A 22,918-nucleotide genomic window follows, 5' to 3' on the forward strand; every position below is an offset into this window, starting at 1 on the left:
TACATCTGCTTTGGGTGGGAGGATAGGAGAATCAGCAATTCCAGCTTAGCCGGAGCCCACAAGGGACTGGGACCACCAGACAGCCTTCCCGTGTGAGTGCTTTTCTGAGCTCCAGTGCAAAGCCTATGGGGTCACCAACCCTCTGCACCCAAACCTGGGGGGCCTTAAACTCCCAACTTTTAAAAAAAATGTTTTTAACCTTTCCAAACTCCAGATTTCTTTAAAGCTCAACTGCCCTCTCAGCTACCTCTTCAGGAACCGGCAGAAGCCCTCCCAGGGGTTCTCAAACTGGGTTCTACCAGAGAATGAAGCCTGATGCCCCATGCCCGCTGTGTACAAAGTGAATTCACTTCTCTCCTATGCGTCTAGAAAGATAGTACTTTCACAGCATCATTTGCTATATTCCGTGATTTGGATGAGGCAGCCCAGGTGAGAAAGGCTGCCGCAAGGGAAAAATCGCTCAGAAATGCTGAACTCACCTCTTTGGCTCTCGTTCTCTTCCAGGTGCTGGCCAGTATTTGTTTTGTTTGTACTTTACTAGCTCTTACACCTTCAAAGATGTTTTGTTTGGTGTTTTTGTTTCACCTTTCCCAGTGGCTCTCAGCAAGAAGGTCTGCAGCAGACTCTCATGAATGGGGTATCCCTGAGGACAGGGGCTTCCCCTGCCTTTTGGGCTACCATGTCCTCCAGGGCCCGGCAGGAAGAAGCATTCGGTAAATCCTTTCTGAATGAGTGGATCAATAATGAATGACCAACAGTTGTGGATTCATTCACTCACTCTTCCCAGTGTGAAGACAGCCTCTCTGTGAATGGACAGCTGGCCAGGAGTGAGACACCAAGGGACTCTAGTGTCACCAGGAAGAAGGGTCTCCTGGCCCATAAAAACGCAAACCTACTGCACAGTGCAGAGGTTTCTCTACAAGGAAAATAGAAGCCTCAGACGTTCAGAGTTTTACACTGTTAGCACTAAGATTGCTCCTTGCTTAGCTTTCAGCCTGAGAAACCCTCAGATTATCACCTGGTCTAAGGGCAGATGCACCTGCAGGAAGACGTACTGCTGTGTGATGAACAAGAGTACTGGGTCTGTCGAGTACAGCATTCTTCAGACACAAATTGGTCATATTTTAAACCCCTTTATCCAAGTATAAAACAAGGCATAAAAAGGTACAAACCCTAAGTGCATGACTCAGTGAATGTTCACCGAGTAAGCACAGCTATGTAACCAGTGCTCAGATCAAGAACCGGAGCACCAACCCCCACCCCTGCAGCCCGAGGCAGCCCTGGCACCTGTCCTCAGTTACTACCTCCCCCGAGCAGGAACCACTGTCCTGACTTTCAACACCATCAAGTGAGCTCAGCTTGCATTTGAGCTTTATATCAACGGAGTCAGGGTGACTCCTACACTACCAGCTTTCACTCACCCAACAGAGTGCTTGTGAGATCCGCCCGCCTTGTCGTATGTAGCTTCAACAGCTGGTTCCTTTTTTGCTGCCTGAAAATACTGGTCCATATCATCACACTGTGACTTGTTTGTCCACTCCTGTTTTGATAGAGATTTTGCTTCTTTCTAGTTTTTGCCTACTCAGCTCTTGCACAAGTCTCGTGGTGCGTCCTTGTATGCACCTCTGTTGAGTAGTACCCAGGAACAGCATCACTAGGTCTTAGGGAAGCATGTGTTCGGCTTTAACAGGGGCTATCAAATATTTTTCTGAAGTAGTTACATCAGTCTGTTTCTACAGCAGCAGAGGAGAATTCCTATTGCACCCCATTCCAGTAAAAACTGGAAATTATCTTTTTTGATTTTAACTATTTTCATGGGTGTGAACAGCACTGATTATTATCTTATCATATACAGTAATCCCCACTTATCCAAGATTTCGTCTTCTGTGGTTATAGTTTCCTACAGCCCACCGCCGGCCAGAAGCAGATGGTCCTCCTTGTGACCCCTCATCAGAAGGTCAACAGAAGCCTCTCACTACATCACATGCCTGCGTCATCCCCCTCTCTCCGTCTGGTTACGAGGGCCTTTCATCGCCTCACATCCTCCCAAGAAGAAGGCTGAACAGCACAGTAAGATATTTTGAGAGACAACACTCACATAGCTTTTATTACAGTATATTGCAATAACTGTTCTATTTTATTATTACTGTTGTTAATCTCTTAGTGTGCCTCATTCATGCATTAAACTCTATCATGGGTATGTATGTACAGGAAAAACCACAGTGACCGTACTGTTGACTACTACCTGCTGTTTCAGGCATGCCCCAGGGGTCTTGGAACATATCCTCCACAGTTCAAGAGGGACCACTGTATTAATGTCTGGGGCACCATTAGCAAGGGTCTGCCATGAAAGACAGAGCTACTGGTACACTGAAGAATTAGATTTTTTTTTTTTTTTAAGATTTTATTTATTTATTTGATGGAGAGAGACACAGCGAGAGAGGGAACACAAGCAGGGGGAGTGGGAGAGAGAGAAGCAGGCTTCCCGCCAAGCAGGGAGCCCAGTGTGGGGCTCGATCCCAGGACCCTGGGACCATGACCTGAGCCGGAGGCAGACGCTTAATGACTGAGCCACCCAGGCGCCCCCCTGAAGAATTAGATTTCTGAGCCAAAAATAAAATTACTTATATACCACTTTTTACGTGCCAGGCACTATTTTAAATACTTCCTTTTTTTAAAAGATTTATTTGACACAGAGAGAGCGAGCGAGCAAGCAGGAGCAGGGAGAGGGGCAGAGGGAGAAAGAATCTTTAAGCAGACTCCCCGCTGAGCATGGAGCCCAGCTGGGAGTAGGGGGGCTCTACCCAGGCTCCATCCCACAACCAGGAGATCATGACCTGAGCGGAAACCAAGAGCCAGCTGTTTAAACAACTGAGCCACCCAGTGCCCCTAAACACTTTCCATATGTTAAGTGGTCTAATCTTCATAACACTATGTGTTAAGTACTAATATTTCCATTTAAGAATCAGGGACTGAGGCATAGAGCAGAGAAGCAATTCATCCAAAATTACACAGCAATTAAAGACACGGCAAAGATTTGAATCTGGTCAGTCTGACTCCTGCCTTTGCTTGTAACTATGGTGATAAATATATTGCTCATCCCCATAAAACAGAGGATCAGACCCTATACTGTAATCAACTCCTTGGGATAATGCTGCACTCCGAGGACACGTCTGGATGGCCAGCGGGCCTTCCACATGTGTTACCCCGCCTGACAATGTGGCTTTATTTTAAACTGCTTTAGCCCTGGAGTATTTTTCAAGGTTCCATGTCCTGTTATGTACCTTACACTCTGCTAACAAACTGGATAAAAGCAAAAGCATAAAGATAAAGATGATAATAAACCTCATCAGTAAGAGAGTACTGCCACACCTCTGCTGGCTGCCCCCAAATCCACCAAGGCGTCCCACAGGTCTCTGCCTGTGAACAGCATGTTGAGTCCTCACGGACAGCTTCCCAGCTCTTCCTGCCTGAATGCTGCCATCACCCTTCCCTGTTCGGTTTGCTGTCTCCTCTAGAAGTCTTTCCACATTCCATCAAGCAGATGGTCTTCCTCCATTGGTCCTCCTGAAATAGTCTGGATGTGTTTTTTTTTTTTTCCCCCTGTATCAACAAATCAAATATTACTTACTACATGCTAGGGCCTGTGGATAAGAAGGCATAGCACCTATCATCAACAACTTAAAATGTAAGGGAAATAATTATACAAATAAAGCGAGTGATCACATTGTTCTAGGAAGTATCTTAAGTAGGATGTATACACATGGATCCAACAGAGAACAACAACCTGAAACAGATAGTGGGCTATGGGAGGATTCAAAGTGGGGGTGATAACAGTGTTTCTTCCTGGGTCCGGACTTCCTGATGGCAAGGGGTGAGTTCGATGAACACTGGTTAATGCGCGAGGAAAATCATAAAACTGAGCTGGCAGGTTCTTGTAGGGGATCTGTTATGACAGAGGACTATTCCAATGGTTCTCAAGTCCCCTCCCTGCCTCAGCCCTAATTCACCTGGGGGACCTGACACCTCCATCACGGTAGCTCAGACATAACCACCATTGCTCACTCGCTCACTTCAATGGGCAAGCCTCGTGACAGAGGCTAAATGTGTTCTCCATGCCCTAGAGACACTGTCATTCCAGAGTCCTCCATGCTCTTAAAACACTTTTCTGGTTGTTTTGTTTAAAGTACAGAGAAGAAAAAAACACCTCTAAATACATAAATTTAAAATCTAAAATCATTTCTTAAAGTTTTACCTTTCCAAAATAGGTCAACCTTTCAAGCAATTTAGGAAAGAGATTGACTTAGGAAGGTCCAGGAGATAGACATTTCAAGTAAATTGCATGTGGCTCTTACTCTTGCTCTGGTAAAATGGATGTAAAAAATTATAGAACCTTCATCTTTTAATCTAAAATAAAAAGGTGTCCCTAGGCTTTTCAATTCACATTTAAAATGCATTTTCATAAATAACCTTTTCACAATCTGTACTCTGTTTTAATTAAATTTCTCACTGTGGAAAACAAGATAATTGAAACAATTTAGAGATTAGTTAACTGTCAAAAAACTATGACAGTAGTCACTGCACTGGGAAAATTTGCCACCGGTACAACCCTCTTCTGTAACTAAAGTCCCCAAACTAGTCATGTAATCAAAACTTCAGGTGAGCTCACAAAAAAAAGACAACGATGGCTTCACTGAGTCTTCAAAACAAAATCTACATTACAGAATTACATGTACATTTAAAAACTATATTTGGTTTTAACAATGGATTGTGGATCACCACATCAAAAATTAATGATGTATTGTATGGTGACTAACATAATAAAATTAAAAAACAAACAAACAAAAAAAAACTATATTTGGTTTTCCCTAAAGGCCTTCGCGGATGTTTCTGGTCACCGAAAACTTGGAAGAGTTTACTCTTCTGGCAAAGGAGTCAATGGCAGTCCCCGTATGGCCATGTTTTGGAGGAGGACACTGAGTATGGCAGGAGCAGGGTGGATCTTAAAGCAAGTTTCATCTTCTGCAGTGTCAATGAGCCATGATGCTGGAGAACAGGCAGAACCCTGTTCCCTAAACCCATGCTTTAGATTGCTGCTCCCATTCAAAACTCTGACTTTTTAAACCTGGATTAAGTTAACAAATGGCAGCTGCCCTGTGAGTAAACACCCCTCAGAAGCTGCAGTAAGACAGTCTTGAGAAGCCCCATCTCCGCATCTGAAAATGTGTAGCGGGTGCAGAGCACAGGCTCCAGGATGTCTGGAGCCTCTACAAGTAGGTACTACCGCCCACATGGGTGAGGCATCGCAGTGGGATAATCAGAGCATATCAAGTACTTGCATGGCTTCCACATTCTGACAAAGTTGTAGGACTTCTAGAATGCCCTGACATACTTATGTTGAAAGGGGATCACAATCCATCAGCTCAGCCTCAAAAGCTTACGATTACACGGACGCTATCAGGGACTTCCCTGACTGGCACGTACTTCCTATGAAGAAACAGATGGGTGACACTGGCATAATTAAATGAGTTAGAAAAGAGTATGATTAAAGTTTCTAAGATGATCTGAGTTTGTACATCTTGTGAGCATGCATTTGAAAAGAAGTCTCATTTTTAAAACATTTTTCAGAACTTCTGTTCTAGAATTCAAGAGACTCAGAGCCACTCACTCACTTTCACTTTTAGCTTGTCACTCATTAAAATTTAGTTTGCTTTGTTTATTCTGTGACTTTCTTCTCAGTACCAAGATTTCTATTTGATGAATATACAGTTCCTTATTAGTAAAAGCATCTCTAGGGTGTTAGAGAACCAAGTAAACTTCAAAAAACAATCAATTATAGAATTTTCAAGTTGTAAAAAGAAGTTAGGACAGTGTCCGGCCTAACCTGCTGGTTCCTTGGGTGAAGTACCATGACGGGCACTTTGTAGTCACAGAAACCAAAGCCCAAAAGGGTTCAACAATTTGCATAAAGAAATGATGGTGACACTGATAAGAAGGGAGACAAGAAACCAGGTATTTCACCTCTCAGAATAACATTCTCTTTATTAAATTGTATTGTCTTTCGCATTCATTAGTTCACTAAATGAGCCATGTTATGTTACTAAAATTGGTGTCAGATACTTAATTTTACTTCACTAAGTATATTTAACAGTGCACATGACACATGGAATGACACAATTAGTTGGCAGTAATAAAGGCCACTCTCCACATGTTTATGTATGATCTCTAAACTGTCAGGCCCTGTGACAGGCTCTGGGTGAAGAGGAGAGAGGAGAGAGGAGAGGAGAGAGGGAGAGAGGGGAGGGGGGAAGGGGGGGGAAGGGGGAGGGGGGAGGGGGGAGAGGGGAGAGGGAAAAAGAGCTGGCATGGACAAAACAAGAAGGGCATTCCAAGACAACCGATCGCATGCAAGGCGACATGGCATTCAGGTCCCTGTCGTGTTTAAGGAACTAGGGCAGGTCAACAGAATGTAATATGATCATGTGGGGATGGCAGAAGGCTAGAAGGCTGAAGAGTCAGTCAGAAAGGATACTCAAGAAGGCCTTCAGATGTCACTCAGAAAAATCTCAAATTTATCCTTCGAGAATTCTAAACTAGTTCTTCTATTCTGGAGCTGGGGAGGCAGCAGCACTCTCAGACTTAGACACTAGAAAGGGCTCTAGAAGTAGTGTGAATAATACGTTACTGAAGGGAAGGACCCAGAGCAAGGACAAGGCCATGAGCAAGGGTGTGACTAAGTAGATGATAGCAATCATCCACATGTCTGTCTGCACACCCACCCATCTGCCCATCTAAACAACCAGTATTTACTGAAAGACTACTGTGTGCTGGGCGGTAGAAACAGGAGCATGAACACAGGTGGAAAGCTGGTGACAGGTGAGACATGGGTACAGGCATTACAGACAAGTGCAGACCGGGAGAAGTGCAGGTGCTCCAGGAGGACATGGCCACAGCACGTGAGCTGGATGCTGCGAGGGAGGGGTGTCTCCCGAGGAGGGCAAGCACCTTAACTAAAGCTATGGTGACGTGAGGAGCGGGAGACCCAACAGCTACGCAGACGTGAAAAGACATGAAAAGACTTGGTTTGTTCCCTGATTACAGGGAATGAGAAGAGGCACAGGGGAGCCCTTGCAGCCTGGGGATATGGCGGTGCCGTCCACACTCACCGGTCTCTGTGAGCCCGAGGGGCTGGCCCAGACCACAGCTTTGACAGTGCTCTGGAGCACTCAGGGACAGGAGGGTACACGAGGGAGAGGTGGGAGGCAGAGGTTTAGATCTGGAGTCAGGAACGTGTAGTGTTAGGTGCAATCATGGAGGTGGCCAACATTTTTCAGAGATAATAAAAGATACTGAGTGTTTGGAGAACATGCATCTATTTTGATTGTGTGTTTTCTCTGCATGTGGAGCCTAAAGTGATTTATCAAAAATGGTTTCATTTTAGAAATTCATATGTAAATTGGGCTCTGCCAGGAAGCGTCAAACATGTCTTTCTATGTAATTACACCAACATTTTGCATTGTTAAAGTGCTCTCATTGAATGTATTCCGGGTTATGCTAATTACGCAGTTATTTAATTATTTGGACACAAGTAATGAATCAATGTTATTCTGGGGAAGAGGTACTTCTTGTTCTCAAAAAAGAGATGAGAAGTTACAGTAATTATGTCTAATTTTACTAAGTTAAAAGTGGAGCAGAAGGTCCCAATTTATTCCCAAATGGTTGAAAACATATCCATTATCTGTTTTCTTCTCTCCTGGAAAAAAAAAGCTAATCATGTGAATTGTCTTGTTTCCTTAGAGTTATTCTTAAAAGACAAGCATTCAGTGACGGGAGGATCTGGTCTCCCCGACAGTGAGTCTGTTCCTTGCACATGGCCACTGCCTGTCACCTGCCCTTTCCGAACACTCACCTCCTCACAGACCAACAGATTTATTTGCTGACAGATGTTCTTCTCAAGGACGCATGCTCAGGGAGTATTTTGTGACAGTGAGTGTGATGAAGAACAGTTGGCTCAGGTGACATTATAAATGATCAAATATCTTCACACACACACCTTGAGAAAAGTCAGTCCAATTTCAATAGGCACATTTTGACAAGGAAATACCTTCAAATTATCAGGTTTCTCACGGGGGCTAATCAAACATAGTCTTATAACGGCATACTGGAACTGCATGCCAACAGCTCTAACGCACACCACTCACTGAGCTTTTGAGGCTAACACTCTGCTGGAATCCCCTCATGCTAGGGCACGTGCTCTGAAGAATATGGAGTATTTTAAGGACTGAAATGTGTACTTTCTCAAAAAAGCAGCAGCTGTGGCAGGATCTGAAGGAATAGAACGTTACCCCCCTTTCTGTTTAAATAAGCAACTGATACGATTTTTGTCTTTTATACCGGAAATAATGTCCTCAGACAATAAATGTTAAATGGAAGTTAAAATGAAAAGCAAATTGAATTGGTTAGATAGAACCAAACAAGTTCACAGAAATAAAACATTTATACTATGAATGTATTTCAAGGTGGATCTTTAAAAATCACATTTCTGAGTTCCAAAGGAATGACAAGTCTTTTTTAAGAGTTACAGATGCTCTGAAACTCTGAAAGAAAAAGCTGTTTTTCTTTTTGCTAATAAATACAATATTGTCATTTATTACTTTTAAAAATCCTAACCCCATCTTGTTTTTCCTAATTATTCTCTATTTCCATTTATCTACTTAAGGTAGCTTAACACGAGCGGCTAATTACACGGCCAGGCCACAGGGGTCATCTAACACAATCTCCTGTCACCCTGCCCACAGCCCTGAGGAGGCAAGATAAGGTACCTGCTGCGTTTTTCTCCAAAGAGAAGGGCCTATAATCTCAGCTACTAGAGCACAGTTTTTAATAAAGCACTGACTGTTCGAGATAGAATATAGGCCTTGAATACTGAACTCCTCACCTGCTCCTTCTTTATCAGCCATGTGACTTTAGGCAAGACACTGAACTTCCCCAACCTTAAATTCTCATTTGTACAATAGGATCATAACATCTCACTGAGTGGCTATGAGAAGAACATGACATAACATATATGAAAGTGCCTTGTGGAGAGTAGTTTCTCATTAAATATTACATTGTTCTGGAAAGTTCATTCTTACACTGAGATGAGGTTTATGTTACTCTACTACTTTCAGGAGCTACACAGAATTAGTCTTATCTCTTTGTAACCTGTAACTGCCCTTCCGAGACCAGAAAACAAGGATAACTAAGGCAAGATGTTTTTTCAAATGTCAACTATCATACTGCTTCCCACCAGATGGTTACAGTAATGACTTAGAAAAGATCAATGGTAACCTTCATTAGGAAAACTTATCGGGTCCCCAATCCAGTAAAGATTTACTAAGTGAATAGAATGTGCCAGAAACTATGCTAGGGGCTAGAGACACAGTGTTTTTCCCTAGAAGTTTATAATCTGCTTGAGAAACAGATGTATGCTAATCATTGCACTATGCAGCTATATGCTAATAATGAAGTTATATATAAATTGCTAAATCAGTAAAAATGAAAACCACACAAGAGGCATCTGGGGTGGGTTCTCCACACATGGAAATTTTTAAAAAACTCAGTCATTTTATTTTATTTATTTGTCAGAGAGAGAGAGAAAGAGAGAGAGAGAGCACAAGCAGGGGAGGCGGCAGGCAGAGGGAGAAGCAGGCTCCCAGCCGAGCAAGGAGACTGATGCGGGACTCGATCCCAGGACCCTGGGGCCATGACCTAAGCCGAAGGCAGACGCTTAACCAAGGCCATCCAGGCGTCCCTTAAAACTCAGTCTTGAGGACATTCATTCATTCATTCACTCGTTCAGCAAACATTTATTAAAGACCTTCTATGTACCAGATATTATAATAGGCACTAGGAATATAAAGGTGAATCTCAAGTGAGGGATCCATACTCTCAAGGAGTTTAGAAGCTACTTTATGATCATTCCAGTTCAATGGGATAATTATTTTAAAGATGGACTTCAACTTTCCCACTTGCCACATGAATGAATAACTATTTTGGGGGGTTACAGGATCTCAGGCTTTCTAAGTTGGATACCATTTCGTATACCCACCTAAAGTCCTACAAACACATTTTTAAATTTTCTTTTAAGTTTGGGTGTTTTCTCCTCCCATGCTCCAAAGCTAAGCATGTTGTGTGAATAATCTTCAGGATTTCAAACAGTTAGGACCAATGGCCAATGTCTGGGAATATGCCAGACACAGCAAAACTATGTTTAGAAGGGCTAGAAGTAAAAAAATAAATTCAAGTTGGGTCAGGAAACAAAGATGAGGTCAAAAGAGCACACCTGAGAGGCAGAGCTACTGAGGCGAGCCACAGAGGTGAGGGGACTGTGTCTCCTCCTCACACCAGCTCCCAACATTGTTTGCTACGTACAGTGTTCAGCTACTGAAGCTTTCACTGTAACAGTGTAGAAGGCTTGCAAAATGCTAGGCGAAATGGGAAAAATCCTTGTTCTTGGCTATTAACTTCCATAAATGTTTCCAGGAGTAACAGATACAAATCAAGAGGGAAAGGTAGAGCACATAATCCAAACTCTTCATGACAGTAATTCAACTTGGGGAAAAGGGTGTACTCATGACAGTACAGTTGACCCTTGAACAATGAGGGGTTAGGAGCACTGATTCCCATGCAGTTGAAAATCTGCGTATAACATTTGACTACCCCCACAAACCTGACTACCATTAAATAGGCTGTGGCTGACCAGAAGCCTCATCAATAACATAAATAGTTGATTAACCCATGTTTTGTTATGTTGTACGTGTTACATACTGTACTCTTATAATAAAGTAACCCAGAGAAAAAATAGTAAGAAAATCATAAGGAAGACAAAATACATTTATAGTACTACACTCTTATTATCAGAAAAATCCAATACGGGTGGGCCCATGCAGTTGAAACCTGAGTTGTACAAGAGTCAGCTATCTTTCCTTTGTGTGGGTGGGTCCACTCAGAAAGCAGTTCATGTACTGTTTCTTTAAGGCTTTCAATCACTAACATGAAACATCTATCCACCACTTACTTTCTTCCTTTATGTTAAACTTGGAAGTCACAGGAAGAATCCCAGGGGGCTTGTACTCTTGTTGAAGAACTCCTCTGCCCTTCCCCTCTACCCAGTTTCCATGGATATATTTTCTTTCTCTTACGTTCAGTAACTCTATGAACCATATCAAAGAATTATTGAATGGTAAATGGAAACACTGACTGATTTGCATTAATATAAAAAATTGGGAACTTTCGTTTTTCTTCACTGAAAAAACTTTCAACTAAGAATCCATATTCAACAACAGTGCTTAAGAGTAAATACTTCAGGGCAAAAAACAACTTGGTATATGTAGGTGATTCTTTTTTAAATGACTGCATTACTCAGAGGCAACCTGGAGTGGAACATGAATGAATGTTACATTAAAACCTGTAAGAGTTTGATAACATGTCTCCTTGATCCTGGGCTCGAACCTCCCCACCACCCAACTTCACCTTCCCTATCATAGATGTAAGCTGCTTGACAAAAGTGGCTATTTCTTTCTCATTTTCTATACTTCTAGTATCATGTCTTATTAGCACTCAATAAATGTTTGCTGAACTAAGGTAGAATATTCAAGAACTACAGCAAGTAAGGGTGGTTTACAACATCCAATGCTATGTGTGGACTGGCTCAATTAGATCAGCACAGTTGCTGTGTGACCCCTTAACTTACATAATCTCCATAGGTCTCTTGTGTTGGGGGTGGTGGCGGAGGTCTGTACCCAGTTGGGGGAACTCCTCTTGCTCTGGGAGTGAGAAGTCCTCTTCCCCGACTCACTGGTCCTCGGGTGGAAAGGACTCCCCTGGAAGCTGGAGTCCCTCGTGGTACACCAACTCCAACTGGCCTGGCTGTGACTCCTCCCCTTCCCCTGAAAGCAAGAGGGGCAAGTTAGCAATAGTCGTCATATTCTCTACCACTGCATGGTCCACATGCTTTTATACCTCAGGAAAATCAACGTTCCATATCACTGTAAAAAGAAAAAAGGAAATCATATGCAAAGTGAAAACTAAAGCAAACGAGAAACAACTACATACCAGAAGGAAGTTAAGTCATTTAAGCAGCTTATCCAGCAGTGATAAATATTATAACATCAAAGAAACCCCAAGACTCAATTTCTGGCTAAGATACAAAGTAGGAAGCTTTGACACTGGGAAGGCTGCATCTACTGAGGATTTCTCTGTGATGCCAGGCCAGGGTCACATCCAACCTTCATGCCTACACTATGAGGTGGGCTATATTCTGCTTGTCTATGGACAAGGAAACTGAGGCTAGAGAGATCTTCAAACTGAGAACACACCGCCAGCAAAGACCAAAGTATACATCAGAGTTCCATGAAAGAGAAAATAAAATGTACCTTCCCAAATAATGTACTGAACACATAGTAATTTAAAATACCATTCTTAAGTTAAATAAACACAGGTATTTTCTGAAGTAGAACTCAACATATTTATGTATTTCTAACATAAAATATAAGATTTCAAGTCAGAGAGGAAGGAAGAAGGAAACTATAAAGAATAGCTCAACATAAGCAAAATCTTGAGAAAACGTGCAAGGCCTATGAAGAAATGAAGACAGAAAAATGAGGCTATACCACAGAATAAAAATTTGGCCTGATCCACCTCCCAGAGACCACGTCCCCCAAATAAGGAGAACTGTCACAGATAATGTGGCTGTCTACATATCTCCTATCTCCTTCTTTAGTTTGATTGGGATAACAAATACATAGCTAAAAACTTAACAGAGAAAATTAACAAAACCAAAAGCTGTTTCTTTGAAAGGATCAATAAAATTGATAAACCTCTAGATATGCTAAACACAAAAAATAAACATATCAGAAATGAAATTGAGGTCATCACTACTGACCTGAAGGGCATTAAAGCGTAGTAAAGGAAGATTATGAACAACTCTAGGCCCACAAATTTGTTAACTTAGATGAACTGTACTAATTCCTTGAAATATACAAATGACCAAATCCCACAAATGGGGAATTAAGTAATCTGAAAAAAGTTATGTCTATTAAAGAACTTCAATGAAAAAGTAATAACCTTTCAAAAAAGAAAGCACCAGGGTACCTGGGTGGCTCAGTCAGTTAAGTATCCGACTCTTGATTCTGGCTCAGGGTTATGACCTCAGGGTTTTGAGATCAAGCTCCACGTCAGGCTCGGCACTGGGTGTGGAGCCTGCTTAAGGTTCTCCCTCTCGCTCTGCCCCTCCCCATCTCTCTATTTAAACAAAACAAAACAAAAAGCACCAAGCCCAGATGGTTTCACTGCTGAATTCTTTCATATATTAGTCTAGGGGAGATGCCAAAGGACTGGCCTAGCTGATATCTGACCACCCCATGAAGAGACATGTCATCCAAAGGGGAAAAAGGATGAGACCTCCTAATAACCAAAGCCATTAAAGACATTATGAAATGAAAAAAACAAAAACTATAAATCCAATCTTTTCAAGAACAAAGGTGCACAGCTCCTCAAAAATAGTAGCAAATTAAATCCAACAATATATTAAAAAGTTATATACCATGACCAAGTGGGATTTATTCTCGGTATGTAAGGCTGATTCAACACTAGCATATCAATGTGATCTACCATATCAACAAGGCTTAAAAAAAAATCAAACAATCATAAAGAGCAGAAAAAGCATCTAACAAAATGCAACATCATTCATGATAAAAATCCTCAGCAAAGTAGGAATAGAGGAAAATTTCCTTAAGTTGAAACAAAAATCTACAAAAACCTATAATTGCTATCATACTGAATGGTGAGGGAAACTGAATGCTTTTCCCTTATGGTTGGGAATAGGCAAGGGTGGCCACTCTTCCTACTTCTACTCAAATTTTACTGGAAGTCCTAATTCAGTAAGAAAAGGGAGTAAGATTGTGTAAGACTGTGGAAGAAGAAATAAAATTTTATTTACATGACATCATTTCTATATAAAAATTCCCAATCATCACAAAATAAAACAAAGCAGGCAAACAAGCAAACAAAAACTCCTAGAGCTTACTGCACAAAAACAAGGTCTCAGAATACAAAGTTAATAACTCAACAATATATACCATATACCAGCAATGAACAACTAAAATTTAAAATTAAAACATAATTTAACAGTATTTGTTTGGGCAAGATATATACTAAAATTGGAACAATACAGAGAAGATTAGTATAATCCCTGTTCAAGGATGACATACCAATTTATGAAGTGTTTCATATTTTCCTATGCATGTGTGGGGGCAAGGCGCCTCTGGGAAAACTCTGTACTTTCCTCTCAATTTTGCTATGGACCTAAAATTGCTCTAAAAAAATAGTCTTTAAAAAAATACATAATAAAAATTTTTTTAAAAAAATACAACATAATAACATCTATTAAAGCAACAAAAGAAATGAAATGTTTTTTTGGTACAAACCTAACAAAATATGTACAACTATTCTCTGTAGAAAACCATAAAACTCTGATGAAATAAATCAAAGGAGAAATATCTCATGCTTAATGATTGTTGCAGTCAATACTGTTCAGTTGCCAATTCTTCCCATCTTGACATTTTATACTCAATATAATCCCAATCAAAATCCCCGAGAGCTACTTTGTAGACTGACAAACATATTCTGGAGAATATAAAGAAAGGCACAGAAGACCCAGAACAGATAATACAATACCGAAGAAGAAAATTTTGGATGTCTCACAGTATCTGATTTCAAGACTTATTATAAAGCTACAATAATCAAGGTAGTAAGTACTGATGGAAAAAATAAATACACAGAACAGTGGAACAAACGAAACAGACCTGAAAGTGATCCACAGAACTGTAGTCAAGTGACTACTGACAAAGGAGCAAAGACAATTCTGTGAAAAAGTCTTTTAAACAAATAATGCCCAAACAAATGGATATTCATATGCCACACACAAAAAAAAAGAGAAAAAAGAACCAGACACATCTTTCACAAAAATGAACTCAAAATGGATTTTAGTCCTAACATAAAATATAAAACTTATAGAAGAAAATTCAGAAGAAATCAAGAAATCAGGGTGACTTGGGTTTGATGATGAGTTTGTAGATACAATATGAAAAGCATAATCCATGAAATAAAAATTGGTAAGCTGAACTTTCTTAAAATTAAGCCTTCTCCTCTGAAAAGGACACTGTTAAGAGAGGAAGAGACAAATCACAGAAAAGGAAAGAGTATGTAAAACATGTATCTGATAAAAAACACTTGTGTCCAAAATATACAAAGAACTTTTAAAACTCAACAATAAGAAAATCCAATTAAAAAATAGGCAGAAGAAGTTATAAAGATGGCAAATAACCAAAGGAAAAAAATGTTCTATATCATTTGTCATTAGGGAATTGCAAATTAAAACATATCTATTAGAATAACTAAAATCAAAAGAAACAATATACCAATTGATGGTGAGGATGTGAAGGACAAGGTGCTCTCTCATTTATTGCCAGTGGGCATGCAAAAGAGTACAGTTACTTAGGAGGACAGTTTGGCACTTTCTTACAAAGCTAAACATGGTATTACCATACAACCCAGCAACTGTATTCCTAGGTATTTACCCACCTGATTTGAAAACTTGCTTCCACAGAAAAACCTGCACATGAATGTTTATTGGAGTTTAATGCACAGTGGCTAAAACAACCAAGACCCCCTATAAGGGGTGAATGGATAAGCAAGCTGGGGTGTACACATACAAAGGAATATTATTTGGCCATGAAAAGAAATGACCTCACAAACCAGGAAAAGCTATGGATGAACCTGAAATGTATGTTTCTAAGTGGATGAAGCCAATCTCAAAAGGCTATGTACTATATGACTCCAATTATAGGATACATTGGAAAAGAAAAAAAAAAAACAAAAACAACTAGTGATGAGTTTAAAAACAAAAAAGAACCAGTGGTAAGCACAGATTGAGGGGAGAAGGGAAGGTTGGACAGGTGAAGCCGCAGAACACTTCAGGGGGCCGAAACTATTCCACAGGATGCTGAAATGGTGCATATGTGACACAAATCGTTTGTTAACACCCACAGAACTCTATAGCACAAAGAGTGAACTTTAATGTATATAAACTAAAAATATATATATTATTTAGGAAATTAAAGGCTTCTAAGAATGCTAAATGTGACAAAATATTTTAACTGCATTAAAAACATATAAAACACCTTTATGAGTTGAGGAGTAAAACAAATTTAGAGGGGCACCTGAGTGGTTCAGTCATTAAGCGTCTGCTTAATGGAAAAATACACAGAACAGTGGAACAAACGGGGGGTCCTGGGATTGAGCCCCGCATTGGGCTCCCTGCTCAGCAGGAAGCCTGCTTCTCCCTCTCCAGCTCCCCCTGCTTGTGTTCCCTCTCTTGCAGTGCCTCTCTGTCAAATAAATAAATAAAATTTTTAAAATAAAATAAACTTAGAAATGAGTGAAGCTTGTAAGACTAAAGGCAAAAGAAACTACGCATAAGCACTGCTCTAGGTGATAGGCTTATTTCCCATGAGGAGGGGTCCAGGGATAGGTAATGATTCTGATACACTCTACACATACACTGGACTCGAGCAATTAAATGGATGGTGGATGATGGAAGCCACACTTCTTGTGTTGGAGTGAAGGTTACAGATAAGCAAGGGGAAGAGGCTAGAATGAACACGATGGTAATGGACTGGAATCAGAGACATCAGTATCAACTCTTGATTCATTTACTATAGGTACAGGCACTCACACATGGAAAGATGCACAGATGTGTATACGTACATGGGCTAGTAGTATACATGTTTCCATGCTCCGTCAGCTGACAGGGCCTGGAAGCAAGGACACACCAGCAGCAAGAAGCGGAACCAGCACCCAGATCTTGGTCTTTCACACCATTCTCCAATAAAAGGAACCGGGGCTCCTCGGAGAAATGGCCGATTCCAGGACTAGAGCAGGAAGTACGCAAGATGATGCTGGAGCAACTTGTAGAACAGAAAGTAAGGATGTAATAAAAAATGAATGACTGAATCAATGAATGACCAATAAAAAAATATGAGGGTATATGAAAGGAGAAGAGGAGCCAACTGAAAGAACACCCAATGGCTAAAGCTAAAACAATGTGAGTAAAAAGAATAAAGCAGTATCGGATTTTAAACCAATGTATAAAACATATAAATATCCATAAGTCCACACAAATGTAAACAAATGATTGAAATAATAAACAGGAGAGAAGAGAGAAGTCTTCCAATAATTTATGTACATATTCTACCCCTCATGGGGGAAAAAAGTAACTTTAAGTGGGGAAACCCAACAAATATGACCTCAGCCCAGTTACCAAGGCAACATCAGCAGCACAAAGTCATGTGGACAGCAGGCAACACCTGACACGATGTGATGAAAATGACACTTCACCTTTGTGGTTTTTGTTCCCCAAACCCATAACCCCAGGCTAATCTTGAGAAGAACATCCGACCCATCCAAGCTGAGGGACATCCTCAAAGAACCTGACCAGTACTTCTAAAAACTTTAAAGCCATCAAAAAGATACAAAATCTAAGACTTTCACCCTTAGGTAACTTGTATTATTCCTTTTTTAAGTATTGTAAATTCGGTCTGTTTTTGTTCATCGAGGCTATAAAAATTGGCACAGTAAAAGCGGTGGTCAAGAGAAAGGACACTGGAGTCAGACCTGAATTCAATTATTGATTATACTTATTGTCTTAATAGCCGCTTTCTAGTTAATATTCAAACTAATCAAATCTGAGCTTTCCAAGCCAGTTCCTCCAGAGTGAAGTGAGTTACACAACCCATTTCTTAGTGGTACTGTGTAGGAAAAATGACACAGGACACAGAAAGTATCTAGCACATTTCCTACTCAATCAAAATCAACCATTTATGTAGATTTCAATCACTCTCAATTGCAATGACAAACACTACAATGTCTAGTCTTACTCATCTTTTTATCTCCAGGATATATCTAGAACCATCTTCAATATGATTAGAGAAGAGTAGTTTCTAATTACAGTAGATCTAATTCCTATGTGATATTTCAGTTAATCTGAAATTTATTCAAACTAAGGCCCCTGCTTCCTTACCTTCCTTACCTGCCATCCAAGGTACTACATGGGCCATGAAACATTCAGCACGTTTTCTGAATCTAAATTTAAGTGTTCCATCAAATTGAAAGACATAAATTTATAAATTCAAGAAGCTCACAATTCTTTCTCAGCATCATCTACCCTGTTTGGTTATGTGCCCTCTGGGTATATGGACTCATACTAAACTGTTAAGAATTTCAGACAAGTCATTTGATATATGTAGCTCTGGATACTTATCTATGAAAGATCCTTTGAAGAGTCATTCTTAAGTGTTTGAAATTCCATGAGAACTGTGAAGCAGCACAGTTGCTTCAAAGGATACTCTGATGAGAGGAAGAAATGGGGGAAAGTAGCAGGCTGACATAAAAATCCCATCAATCTCCAAAGTATCCACTGAATGCTACAAATGAAGTTCAGGGTAAAGTTTAACAGCTGGACTGATAACATGCGGACAAGAAGAGAAAAAAATGTCTGTTAGATGAGATAACGATAATCAATGGGAATTTATTTTTTTTACTTGAAAAATTGATTCAAAGTGATAAAATTAGGTGGCCACCCTGTTCAGAATGAGGCTAACGGGAAAGAAGGAAGATCACCCATCTGAACAGAAAGCTTTAGAAGCAGACGAATCATTGTGATGGTCATGGTTCTTTCTGTTTGCATTCTTCAGCAGCGAGACCCTGGTTCCTGGTTTGAAATGCAGATATGGTAATAATCTAGAAAGGTCTGTGAACAGGTACTTTCATGGAAACAATGCTTTGAATGACTGATTCATCAGGAACTAATAATTTATAGATTGGCAGAGGTTTTAGGATGTGATGAAAAAGTACATGCTCTGAGTTCCAACATTCCCATACTCAAATCTGCTCTGTCACCTGGTTGCCAAGCCTCAGTTCTCTACCTGTAAAATGGCCTCAATAATACGCTCTTCGCAGACAGTCGTGAGGGTTACACACAGAATGTATACAGTGCCTAACCTAACTCAGGCACTTAGTAAGTGGTAATTATTATGCAGTCTTCCACTTGGAATCTGTCCTGACACCTTCCTCGGGCTGCTTACCGGAAGACAAGGAGAGAACAGGTGAAGGTATAGATCACATCAGTTAGCAACAGCACCTTTATGCACACGCTATACATTTCAGAGCAAGAATGCAGACTGGGAGAGAAAGAGTGTAAACTTATACTACTACAGTGTCTGGCTTTTGTCTATAAATTTTATGAGGAGCAAAAAGGGTAAAACAATGACTTTGGTGGCAGAAGCCCTGAATGCTCAAGCCAGCCCCGGCATTTTTTTTTTTTTTTTCAAGGTTTATTTGTTTATTTACTTGACAGAGACAGACACAGCGAGAGAGGGAACACAAGCAGGGGAAGTGGGAGAGGGAGAAGCAGGCTTCCCACCGAGCAGGGAGCCCGATGCGGGGCTCGGTCCCAGGACCCTGGGACCACGACCTGGGCCAAAGGCAGACGCCCAACGACTGAGCCCCCCAGGCGCCCCAGCCCCAGCATTATTAATTGGGCCGGGCCCACAGCTAATCACAGGCTGTGCCCGAGGGAGCCAATGGCAGGGTCTTTGCTTGGCACCACGAGTATCACAGCAGGAAGCTCACCTTCCCAGACGGCCACCTGAGGCCCATGCCCTGATGCACTAACCACCCAAGGGGCAATTTATTTCTCCCACAGACCCCCTAACAAACTCATGGACAACCTGTCTTCATCTCTGTGGTTTTCTGAGAGGGAAATTTAATTGTTCTGAGACTTTTCTTTCTTGCCAGAGATGACGAGTGAATGACAGGCTAGATAAAAGCAAACAGGGAATGTAGCCTGCAGTTATAATCCCTCAGAACGTGCAAAAGAAATCGTCAAAGCCAATGACGACCGAAGCTTCCAGATCCTCTGGCAGCCCTTACTCTTAGCACCTTTAGAGATGATCTGAAATGTGGTTCTAGGGCAGCATGTCCACACTTCTTTTGCGTCCTCATCACCAGCGAGGACCTGTGTCGGGGCAGAGTTGGGAGCCAGGAGGTCTGTGATTTCATTTCCAATGAGCTCTCGGGTGATGCTGCTCCTGGTTTGGACCCAGGACTTACAGACCTGTTCTTCATTCTGGGATCCATCCCATCTCCCACACAATTAAAGAAAAATTCATGAGCAACTGTTTCATTATTCTACATTGTACAGGGTATAAAATAAACCTAAGGCAACTTGTTTCTTCTTCAAGAAGTTACCAACTAGTTCTTAGTAAAACAGTGTGAGCAGCACAACCTCTTATAAAGTGCAAGAAATGCATTTATCTTTTCTTTCCTGCCAGTGATGTATCCCCCTGAAGACAGGGAGCTCATTCCTTACTTTGAAGCCTGTCACTGTCTTCCAATTCTGTTAGCATGCTTTTACTTTTCTTCTTTATTTAAAAATAAAAATTGCAAAAGTCTTCATCATTTCTAAGTAACGGCCCTATTTCTGCCTTTGCAACTATGCAGGACAAGTCTTCTTCCTCTCTGATAACAGTGAATTAATAGTAAAGGAGTTTAAGAGAGATGTGTACTTTGCCCAAGGTCCTCCATAAGAATTCAAATTGTGATGTGGGACCATTTTGCGTAATCGGAAAAGGAATCATGGCACAGTTGAATAAATTAAGCCCATGAACATGATAAAAATTAAGCAGGGTTTCGATTAGCATGGGCTCAGTGTTCTAGCTCCATTTTACAGCCGAGGAAACCAGGGCTCAGCGTGGGGAGAAATCCCCTGAGGACCTACACCTCGAAAAAGCCAGGGGACTAATTTTCCCACAGAGTCACACCCAAATTCCAAGCCAAGAGTCCCCATCTTTTCTGCTTTCCCGTCTCTGCCGCCTGCTTGGGCTGACTTCCCTCTGGCACTATCTTGTCTTTTCCCCTGTTCCCCATTCAAAGTTATTTGCACCTTATGGGGTGGCCTGGATGGCTCAGGTGATTAAGCATCTGCCTTAGGCTCTGGTCACTGGGCTCCCTGCTCAGCAGGGAGTCTGCTTCTCCCTCTCCCTTGCCCCTACCCCTCCACTCCTGTGCTCTCTCTCTCTCAAATGAGTAGATACAATACTTGAAAAAATTATCTGCCCCTCATTTCTATTTCCATTCCACTTGTTTTCATATCTGCCATCCCCTTCTTACACCATTCTGCCATAATTGTTTCTCTGACTTTTGCTTCTTAAACTCCCTGAAGTCAAAATAATGACTTAGCCATCTCTGTAACTTTAATCCCTGTCACAGAAAGAGCTCGAAGATACTCTGTGACATTAAATGACCTCCTAACAGCAGGAAGAGACTGATTTTCAAAGAGGAAGAAATACGTTAAAGCTTCTGAGGGGCGCCTGGGTGGCTCAGTCGTTAAGCGTCTGCCTTCGGCTCAGGTCATGATCCCAGGGTCCTGGGATCGAGCGAGCCCTGCATCGGGCTCCCTGCTCGGAGGGAAGCGTGCTTCTCCCTCTCCCACTCCCCCTGATTGTGTTCCCTCCTCGCTGCGTCTCTCTCTGTCAAATAAATAAATAAAATCTTAAAAAAAAAACAAAAAGCTTCTGAAAAACCAGGGTGTGGTGGGAGGATAGTCCCACCGCACATGAACACACTTGATTCCATCGGCCCCAAACTGTCTTCAGTTTATCAGCGCTTGTTTAGTATTATCGTAGGGAAAAATCAGTTGGCAAACTGGACGTCAAAAACCTTCCTCCAGTTGGCACTGACGCCTGCAGGGGGGCTGAGAACATTTATCTGGCCGTATGCTGCACTTGGCACGCACGCGGTCGACCAAGCTGTGACCAAGAGAACCGCGCTTAGCTGCCGTTCTTACCTGCTAGCCCCTGGCTGGCTTTGGAATTACAAGCTTTCGTACAAAGTTCTCACACTACTTATAACACTATTTGCCTTGGCTTTTGTCTTCCCAAAGCCTATTAAAATGATTTTAAAAGACGGGCGCCTGGGTGGCTCAGTTGGTTAAGCGACGGCCTTCGGCTCAGGTCATGATCCTGGAGTCCTGGGATCGAGTCCCGCATCGGGCTCCCGGCTCAGCAGGGAGTCTGCTTCTCCCTCTGACCCTCTTCCCTCTCGCGCTATCTTTCATTCTCTCTCTCTCGAATAAATAAATAAAAATAAATAAATAAATAAAATAACATGATTTTAAAAGAAAACACACATTTTCCATTTTCTCCTTTTGTTTCCCCTTAATCCACTCCAGTATAGCCACTCACTAATATGCCCTCAGGGACCACTGGAACAGAAAGCGAGTGGATACCGAGGAAGGAGGGAGCAGCTCAGTAGGAGAAATCCGTGAACCTTATGGCAAGAAAAGAAGAGAAATAATTTCCCAGGAAAGTCATCTACTACTCTCTGCCTGGGAAGTGGGGCACATGTGTGACGTTCCAATGCCTAGGTTTTTATTAGATCAGAAGGAAGGAGAGGAGGGTGACTTCTCTTCTGACAGTTTGGTGGTAGAATGTCCTGAGAAGGTAAGTCCAACAGGGAATCAAATAATTTAAATTACATCCCAAGAAAGTGTTGTTATTTTTTAATAGAAAATGTCTATAATGTGGGCTAGTAGAAAAAGAAATATATTGTCGTTTTCCCGTATCTTTAGTTAAAAAAAAAAAAAAAACAAGGATTTTTAATATAGTTGGGTAGATTAACACAAATCATATCATATACTGGTGAAATATAAATAATGACTCTTATATTAACTATTCAGTTTTCCTGATAACATTCTCATAATTTCATACACTATGGGGGAAAATACATCATTTTCAATCACTAAAACAACCGTTAGCAT

The 22,918-nt window shown here is 41.3% G+C and overlaps 1 protein-coding gene and 1 non-coding gene across 2 annotated transcripts in view; one reads left to right on the top strand and one right to left on the bottom strand.

Moving 5' to 3' along the window:
- The window catches only part of KHDRBS3 (KH RNA binding domain containing, signal transduction associated 3), a 172,107-nt gene that overhangs the window by 45,894 nt on the left and 103,295 nt on the right, over positions 1-22,918 (bottom strand). The window contains exon 6 of the mRNA XM_028105648.2: positions 11,735-11,930. Coding sequence (XP_027961449.1) covers positions 11,735-11,930 — 196 coding nt within the window. The remainder of the gene's footprint in view (positions 1-11,734; positions 11,931-22,918) is intronic.
- Positions 14,174-14,278, top strand: LOC114211202 (U6 spliceosomal RNA). Its single transcript, XR_003609705.1, has one exon. It is a non-coding gene; the product is annotated as a U6 spliceosomal RNA (small nuclear RNA).

This window comes from Eumetopias jubatus, unplaced genomic scaffold, assembly GCF_037043125.1.
Source record: "Eumetopias jubatus isolate StellerSeaLion01/CBP00866 unplaced genomic scaffold, mEumJub1_p1.0 scaffold_4, whole genome shotgun sequence".
NCBI classification, from domain to species: domain Eukaryota; kingdom Metazoa; phylum Chordata; class Mammalia; order Carnivora; family Otariidae; genus Eumetopias; species Eumetopias jubatus.